General features: G+C 35.5%; 1 protein-coding gene across 1 annotated transcript in view; it reads left to right on the top strand.

Moving 5' to 3' along the window:
* Nucleotides 1-727: 727 nt before the first annotated feature.
* Nucleotides 728-9,892, top strand: part of LOC142108390 (Fc receptor-like protein 5) — a 40,198-nt gene continuing 31,033 nt past the window's right edge. The window contains exons 1-4 of the mRNA XM_075192012.1: nucleotides 728-758; nucleotides 4,006-4,029; nucleotides 5,257-5,523; nucleotides 7,430-7,696. Coding sequence (XP_075048113.1) covers nucleotides 728-758; nucleotides 4,006-4,029; nucleotides 5,257-5,523; nucleotides 7,430-7,696 — 589 coding nt within the window. The remainder of the gene's footprint in view (nucleotides 759-4,005; nucleotides 4,030-5,256; nucleotides 5,524-7,429; nucleotides 7,697-9,892) is intronic.

Below are 9,892 nucleotides of genomic sequence, written 5' to 3'. Positions count from 1 at the left end.
AGCACATTAACACCCTGTCCATTGTGCCTGAAAAAAGTACAAAATACTAGTGTCCATTTAATATCACATCTATTGTTCATTATTGATGCATTGTAAAGAAACTCGTAGGATTACAGAGCTGCATGAAAATACATACTCAAAAGGAAACTCTCATATGTTAGATAATACATAAACGAGGGACAAATCAGCAGTAGTTAATGAGAAACAAAAAATAAAAAAGTTCACATTTATTAAGAGGTTGGTTCAATAGTGATATTCAGAAGTATTTTAAAATGAGCTTTTTATTATCTATTATTAAAGAATTTCTAAAAAATAAACCATGAAAATGAGTAAGCACTTAGATATGTGCAATGCTTTAAAATAGGTTTAATCCCAAAGGGAAAAAAAAGGACATGGTCACACAGCACAAATAAGTGATATATTTCACCCGAAAGGATCCAGAGCAATATATTGATTTAGGAGAAAATCTTATGATCAATAAGGTGATATAAATTAAGAAATACATTTATTAGAGTTTCTCTGGTATGTTTCCATGACGTTTCTGCACAGAGACTGTAGAACCTTGAAATAGTAACAGGTAGCGCAGTGGTCTCATTAGAAAAAAAACTGAAGACCGCTAATTTTCCAGCAATATACTGTGGGCACGTAACAGGAAGGAAATGGGTGTAACCTCTATTTACTTTTTTCTCTAAATTTAATTATTCTACATGTACTGGTCATTGCCACCATGTCCTTCATCATGTTCCTTGCAGCAATGTGTAAGTAGAAATATTGTTACCAATTTAATTACAAGGGCAGTGGGCAGGAAAGTAATTCCTATCAACAATTTTTAAAACTACAGATATTTCTTAAACATGCAAAAATCCAGGAGTGAAATTAGATTAGGTTTAAGTGCAATACAGTCATTGGGGGGGTATTCAATTGTTAGCGAGATTTTTTTTTCCGCCATGTTAAAAAAAATAAAAATCTCCCTCGGGTTTTAGCCGGCAATAGCGACCATTTTGAGCTAGCGCAGCGGGAAAAGCTTGTGCAAATTAATTGAAAAACAGGGAACGCTGCCCCCGCGCGTTAAAAATTGTGTTTGCGAGATTTTAGGGGAGTTTTAATGCTGTCATGTATAACACAACAAAAAGGTTTTGCATAGATTGCCATACATTAGATTGCATTACACATTGATAATATCTACATTACAGTATTTTCTTTAGCATATTTTTTTGTTGAACTATTTTTTACCATACAATCATCTATACCATGTCAAAACACATTACTACATTCATATTTGTACCAAAAACATACCTAAATTTAATTAATTTGTGATTTTTTTTCATTTTTTTTTTATGTTTTTTTTTTTATTTCAATATTTTTTCATAAGAAAATCAACTAACACAAGTTAGGCATTAGTGATCAACATAAGTTTAACTTTTTTTCAACATTTTTACTTGATTTCAAATACTTTTCAGAGATTTTTTTTATTTTTAACACACCCCAAGGAGGATCGAGATAAAACAGCATATTTTCCTGTTTAACGCGCCACGTTAAAAAACAATTGAATAGCTTTTAATGCGGCTGCCTCTCACACACCCTATACTTTCAATAGACCTTAAACTGCAACCCGAGAGCACCGTTTCATGAAAAAAAAATGGAATTGAATTGCGGGTAAAGTTAACCCACTCAAGAATAATAAAAAACAGCGTTAAAATTACTTAAAACGCTCAAAAAAACCCAACTCGCTGACAATTGAATACCCCCCATTGGGTCTGAGCTAAATAAATTAATAGCAACATATAAGTTACTGACATAATTGAAATCTCTACATATGTTAGAAAACTAATGACCTATTATGCAAATTAGTCAGTAGAAGGTTTTCATGGCAGATGAGAAATTATGTTGCAAAATAAAGTCCCAGCAATTTTACCTTGATACCCCTGTAGCTAGTATGTGGTGGTCCCTCTCTAAGACTTTTACACCCCTATTTTCTGAGGTTCCCAGAAAGGAACTGTGAGACAAATAATGATAGTACTTTTGTTGAGCCCTAAGGTAGACGCATGGACACATTCTCCCTAACAGTACAGTTGAATGCTGGCTTCAGATAATTGGGTGGTTGGAGATCCCATGTCATTTGGGTGGTTAGGAGAATTGCCCATTTAATGTTTGCAAGTCAATCCAATCAGCACCTGCAAATTACTCTGCTAGCAAAAAGGATGAAAGGAGAAAGATTGATCATTATATCACCTACTACTGCAGTACTGGGGCTCTTTTTTTAGGAAAAAATTATGCAAAGACCAATCATGTGCTGTAACTCCGAGCAATTCATCAGATATCAGCTGTTATCAGTGTAAGAACTGAAGATAAATTATAGATAGCTTATAACTTATAGCTTACCATGGAATATATTGTTAAAGAATGCATTTCAGAATTCAGAACACAATTTAGAATATTTGCTATAATTAAGAACCAACAAAGGTGCGAGTTTAGTATGTACTATAAAATGAAATCTGACTATGTATTTCATTAGATAGAAAATACAGTTCTTATTATATGTTATTATCTATTTTTTTAAAATAAGATAGACATTTTTGGTGCCCATGTACAGTACGAACATGCGTACATTTAAATTAATTTTATTTAATTGGTATATTATTTGTGTTTCTATATAACTATAAATGATATGTTAATGCAACTGTTTAATTAATAACTCTCATGTGTTTATGACACATGAGTACAGAAACTACAGTCAATCCTCTATGCTTTCTCTACGCTACACCTACACTATCAAGATACATAAGTATAGACACTTGCTATGCCTGACATCTGCCTGGGGCAAATATTACTGGTTTCCAGCCAGATTCCTCATCTGAAGCGTCTAACTAAACATAGGCAGTAAATATGACACTCCCATTAGGTCTTGTTGGGCTCCTGCTCTCCTTCACTTCACTTGTGTAATCCCTTTACCCCTAAAATGTGTCCACCAGGAGCCTCAGGTTTTATCATACCTCAAAATATCTCAAGTGGATGAAGATTTCTTCTAAAAAGGTTACACTACTATATACACTACAATATACCACATCAGATTGTTGGTTACAGCAAAATAGAGCTTATAATAAACAACTACAAACACCAATAAGTCCACCATAATAATACTATAAGTATGTACATAATACATGAACCAGGGCCAAATCAGCAGTAGTTTAGGAGAAAAATATTACAAATTCACATTTATTAAAGGGTTTGTCCAAATACGATATCCAAAAGTATTTTGAAATGAGCTTTTTAATAACCGCATAATTTTTTGATAAGCACTTATATATGTGCAATGCTTTAAAATAGGTGTAATCCCACTGCAAAAAAACTCAAGGTCACACAGCACAAATAACTGATATATTTGACCCAAAACAAAATAGAAAATAGAAGAAAGTATGAATTCAGCAAAAAATCTTATGATCAGTAGGGTAACATTAAAGTAATAAATACATTTAATAGAGTTTCACTTTAATATTTCCATGACGTTTCTACACAGTGACTTGAAATAGTAACAGGTAGCGCAGTGGTCTCATAAGACAAAAAATACTGAAGACCGCTAATTTTTAAACAATATACCACTGTGGGCATGTAGCAGAAAGGAAACGCTCTTGAATTATTCTACGTCTACTGTGAATTGCTATCATGCCCTTCATCGTGTTCATTGCAGCAATGTATAAGTATTAATATTGTTACCAATTTTAATTACTTATTTAATCAATTATTTAATTAAGGGCAGGAAAGTGATTCCGAAAAATAATATTTAAAACTACATGTATTCCTTAAACATGCAGAAATCCAGTAACAGGTGCTCTTCACTATATCTGCTGAAGTTCAGAATATTTTCTGTACTTTTCACCAACATATGCTTACTGCTCCATATACGTATTTAATAATTTATTAATAATAATGTTATTTATAAAGCGCTTTTCTCCTAATAGGACTCAAGTGTCCGTCTACTAAATCTTGTTTTATTTTATATTACAGCATTAATTGAGCTGAGAATCTCAGGTGAGTTGACTGTAACAATAACTGTGCATTTCTTTATGAAAAGTACAAGAGAACCACTAATAATAATAACATTTAAAATTTTTCCTTGATGGGAAATTCCGTGAGAATAGTGTCAATGATAATGTACAAAAATGGATGTAATAAACGCATACAGAATTAATAAATATAAATGTTAATGATATGTTTAATGTTTAATGACATAAATGTTTATTTATATTCCTTTGATAAAATACCCACATCTCATGCAAGTTGGTATAACATGTGTTTGTATTAAGAAGAGTTTAATATAAAAATATGCAATACCCTAGATTTGTATATCAATGCAGTGTTGCCTTAGCACACCATGCAACAGGGTTATCCAAATTGCATAAATAGAAAACAAAATCGCACAAACAAAACAACAGCTAAAATTGCCATCCCCAAAAAATGAGTCTATTAGACTTTAATTAAGTAGAGTTTCCAACCATTGAGATGCATGAGAAATTGTTCAAGTCAGTTTACACAACTTGTACACAGATGTACTAAATGTCCTACCAAGTGTCCGTACGATGGGAGAAGTGGACAATACACGGGCACACTTGCCAACTTTAACAAGGTCAAGTGGAAAATGCAGAGAGGGGGGGCACAAATTGTATAGTTTTGGACCCTCCCACTGCATTGAAATGGCACCATTTTGCCATCGTGCCATGGTGGGGGAGGCCAAAATGAAGCAAGTTACATCATTGAGGTCCCCGTCTCGACAACTTCACTAGGATGTATGTGATATGCAGGAGAAAGTCCTGATCATCAACATGCATAAAATTGAACAAATGTAATTGTCTTCATTAAATGTTTTGTAGTGGCTTACATAACCTGGGTCTGCTTACACCGGTACATTCCAACTCATAAGTTGTTTTCTTAAGATAAGATGAATTTTCTGTAAACTGTCTGACCAAAGAATGTTCCAGCAAGCGGCATTAAGGCATAACTGTGGTAATCACCGGTGTGATGAACGTTACATTAATTGCAGTCAGTTTCCTGATGTTTATATTGTGATGTAAAACTGGGTATAAAACATTATATATTTGACTTAGATTGTGTGAGTGCTCATTTTGAGCCATGCATGCTAATATGCATGATAGAAAATAAAAAGAAACTTGTTTTCATGTAATCTTGGTTCATAGCTGTTGATAAGTCTCCCAGGACACAATATTTGTAGATATATTTTTCAAATCTGTTATTTTCTAGGTGCTGCAGTCAGATCTTTTGTGACATTTACTCCAAACTGGGAAAATGTATTTCAAGGGGATTCAGTGACCATATCATGTAACGTGAGATCAAATGTACAATTCAGCACCTACTCCTTCTATTGGTATAAAAACAATGAAATGATGAGCATAAATGAACAGAAATTTATAATTACATCTGCAGAAGAGAATGACAGTGGGGATTATCAGTGCTGGACAGGAACTGGTAATCCTAGTTACCCTGCCAGACTGTATGTTCATTCTAAGGGTGAGTTATCTTGCTTACATATAGATATTGCTTTTTGTATGATACATAAATTATAAGCATTTCGATGACTGAGAAATAGTCTCTTTTTCCAGACCTATTTGTTAGTAGATGTTCCGTCAGATAAATTTCTAACTTCCTCTTTTAAAGAATTTGCTATATACCATTATTTCTCGGTGGTAGTCAGTTTTCCGGCCGTAGAAAACCCGACATTCCTTACCAAGGGTGGAGGAAACCGAAGAGCTGTTCGCCGACTGACTGAAATGACTGACAGCTTCCAAGGATGACTTTTCTCAATCAATGTGATCCGACTTGTTCTGGTAATAATTTAAGGAGGCAACGCCTGTACATGGTAGATGATATAGTAAGGAATCTTGTACAGGCGTTGCCTCCTTAAATTATTACCAGAACAAGTCGAATCACATTGAGTCTCTTCAACGTGACGTCAGCCGGGGTAAGCACTGTCGGGTTTTCCACAGCTGGAAAATGGTACCCAACCCTTATTTCTGAATATTGAACCTATCTTTATGCTAATAATAAAGAGATGTCATGGGGTTATATTTTATAGGATATCTTTAGTATCTGTAGACCATTCGAATATGTCTCCATATTAGATATATAGGGCCTGAATCATGTTTGGATGTAAGGCCCATTGTGAGCTGTATCTTGCGTGAAATAGCTCTGTAGATGCTCAAAAATGGACCTCACACAAATGAACACAATTACACGATGTTGCTGATTAAAGTCCTGGAATTCTCTAAAGTATGTTTATTTTTTTTTGCCGTATCATTTGCACCAGCTACAGGGCAGGTGTAAGATCCGACTGATAGTGATGACTGACACGGCATAGTATTTGTATTAATAACTACATGTATGCTGGCCACTAGATAGCACAGGACATGTATATGCAAGTAATAAAGACTATAAAAGTGTGATGTATGTGCAGTGCGCATCCTGATTTATTAATGTAATGTAAAAAATAAATTAGAACACATTTTTATTAATGATTATAGTATTATGAGTTGCTATTTTATTTTAAAAACTTTTCTTTGCATGCATTCTGATAGTAGTTTATATTGCACATATGTATCTTGTGATCCGCTTGGATTTGAATACGGTAAGAGCAACGCTCAAGTTCCCTCCTCGTTTGTGTGCAGGTTGGGTCTGAACATGAATTAGGCCCATAATGTTAAAACTCCTCCAGACAACTGGTGGATTTTGCAGGAGTCTAATTGTCTGGCCGCTGTTGTGTAGAGAGTCCTGAATTAAAAATAACTGGTGGATTTTGCAGGAGTCTAATTGTCTGGCCGCTGTTGTGTAGAGAGTCCTGAATTAGAAGTAAAACAAGAAGTATGATCATTTATTGAGAGTACTTGTCTTCTGGTGGGTGGGATAATGGGATGTCACCAGAACTTATACAGATGTATCAAGTCTTAACATGACCCGCGACACTTCATGATTTTACCTTATTGTGCCATTCATGTGTTATCACGTTGAACACAGTCATTCGTTCTCGCTGTTGCCATCTCTTTTCCTCCTTTGGTGATCTCCGTGGCCTCCTTGGTTGTGCCAACCACCGCCACAAATTCTGTGGACTTGGGGAACATGTGGCCACACTTTGTGCAAAGCAGAGACCATGTTGCCAGTTTGATTCCCAGATGTAAGGGGGCGAGGAGCCTACATACGATCTGATCCTGGATAAACTGTTTAATTATAATGTTTATAAAGTTTATCACGCCAGATACATACTGTATATACTGGTTCCAAGTCATATTTTCATAAGTCTTCTTTGAATTGTTTCATTTTAATTAATAATATCTTTATAACATGTTATAAATGTCATTCTTTGGCTATTTGAAGTGCTGCAAGGAATGTACAAATACTTATATAATGTGTTATTATTTTGTAGGCTCTGCATTCAGACCTGTTGTGACTTTTACACCTAACTGGAGAAAGATATTTATCAATGAAACAGTGGTTATGAGATGTGATGTGGAATCTACTGCACAAGGAACACAACGATATTATTGGTACAAAAACATGGAAATGATTAATAAAGAGCAGAAACTGGATTTAACAATTATAATTGCAACAAAAGAGGACACTGGGGATTATCAATGCTCATATGGAACTGGGAGTTTAAGTTACCCCATCAGGTTAAATGTTAACCCATATGGTGAGTCTTTGCATTTATTTAAACTAGACTTGGACAGCTCTCAATTCTCTAAACTGCCCCAGATTAGTTAATGGGGGAACATTTACCCGAGTGATCCTTTTCTGCTTCTGATAGGGGCAGTGATTCTTATTTCCTTCTATCAAACTGTACGAGATGCATTGGGGGGGGGGGGGGGGGGGTGGGGCAGGGGTAGTGCAGAGGCAAATGCATTTTTATAGAGTGGAGCTGCCACAGTGGGCATGAACATCATGCATGGAGCATGACTGTCATTTTAGTCAGTCTTAGTTTGCTCCCCAACCTCAAATACACAGACAGTTCTAAATGCTCTACTGTCATGAGCAAAGGAGAGTGAGGAGGGACATATCTCCCAACTGTACATGCAGTAGGCTCAAAATCATGAGTGAGTGGGACAGTCACCCACAAAATTGGGGCCGCCCACCAGAATCAGGACAGTTGGTAGACTGCTATCTCCTACCTGCTCTTACAGCTCTTACCACCTGCTGCTGCTCATGTCTTAAGTTCAGTTGCTGCTTGTCTGGATCCTGATCCCTGTTGTGGCCCTGTTTCAAAAAATAAATTGGTACATGAAATATGGAAAGTCTAGCAGTGAGTGAACCATCTAAGCTTTCCTCCCCAAACCAGCCCCAGTGTTAAATCAATATCATCCAATTACAATATATAGGTCTCTGTAGCTGTACTACTCCCGTCTTTAAATTAATAGCATTCATATTTAATATATAGACTTTTTCCTCCCTAAATAGCACTACATTAAATAATTAGTATTCACATTTAATAAATAGTTCCTCCCCAATAACTCAACCCTGACATTCAATTTTTAGGTCCCAAACCACAAAAGCATTAAATAAATAGTCCTATAACCCCACCTTAAATTAATAGGCACTAACATAGCCCAGATTTTAAAAATAAATATCTCCCAGCATCATATAAACTGCCCTCACCATCACCACAGCAATAAATTAATATCGCTCATCTATAATCCTAATTAAAAAAATATGCAAGATAAAAATATAGAAATATCTATAAAACAAGGTTTATCTATCACATAAACTGTTATAATTTAAAAATAGCAAAACTTATTAACATAGAAAAAAAATTACATTGATTCTAAGAAGTTTATTGCCATACAAACAGCAAAGTTTACATATATATTAAGTATATTATAAGTGGTCACTGAAGAACGGAGTACTGCCAGATGAAAAATGTTCAAAGTTTAGAATTAACAGGTTTGATAAATTGTGGGATGGAATTCAACAAAGTGTATCTGTTGTGCGTATATGTCTATAAACAAGTCAGAGCCTAGTAATAATAATAAATATTGCAGATGTAACTCAGGGTCGTAACTAAGGCTGTGCGAGAGGGGAGACCAGCCAGAGCGCAATGCTGATGCGCACTGGCTGGTCTGCAGATTAGGAATTTTTTAGGTTAATTTGGTCAAAATTTAAGCATAGTGGTGTGGCAGTATTCCTTCTTTCTCCGAGCGCTAAAAGGAATATTGCCCGATCTCTTAATTTCTAGCTGTGATGCTTATTTCCTTCAGTTACAACAAGGTAACTTTACTTCCCCATTATTAAAGAATTTTTAGATTTTGAAATTTTAGATTTGTCAAGATTTAACAATCTGGGGAGATCGTAATAAATCTTGTTCTAAAAGATATATTGCCTAATAATCCATCATATCAAATAAATTCAATTGTTTTGGATCAGTCACAGTCAGCAAACGCTGTCTGTAGCTGATCCATAGCGCAGTAGTTATCCCACCAGTTTCTATAGACAGAAATCCTGAAATCATGACCTTCTTTTCTATCATCTTCTTGTTGGTGCCTCCCGGCTCCTCTCCAGTGACAGCATCTCAGACGTGACCTATGCACATTGCAACCAGGGAGAGTGCAGGGGGCGGAGCACTGTATGGGCTTTGTTCCCCTAGGTTATGGTGCGGGACAATCAGACCGTGGGGCCCCCGGGGTTTAGGGCTGATCAGTCGACAGTATTTGCATTATATTTGCTCTGATTTTTAATGTAATATTTTCTTATTGTAGTTTGTTAGTAGAGTTAAAAACATAGTCCTTTTGTTTAATGTCTTTTTTTCTGGTGGTTGATGTCAGTGTGTCAGGTGGAGTCTTCACCATGGTCAAATTTATTGTGGAGAAACTTTATATATTAGCAACAAACTGACGCC

The sequence above is a fragment of the Mixophyes fleayi genome, chromosome 12 (assembly GCF_038048845.1).
Source record: "Mixophyes fleayi isolate aMixFle1 chromosome 12, aMixFle1.hap1, whole genome shotgun sequence".
Taxonomy (NCBI): Eukaryota; Metazoa; Chordata; class Amphibia; order Anura; family Limnodynastidae; genus Mixophyes; species Mixophyes fleayi.
This window is presented reverse-complemented; position numbering and strand designations above follow the sequence as displayed.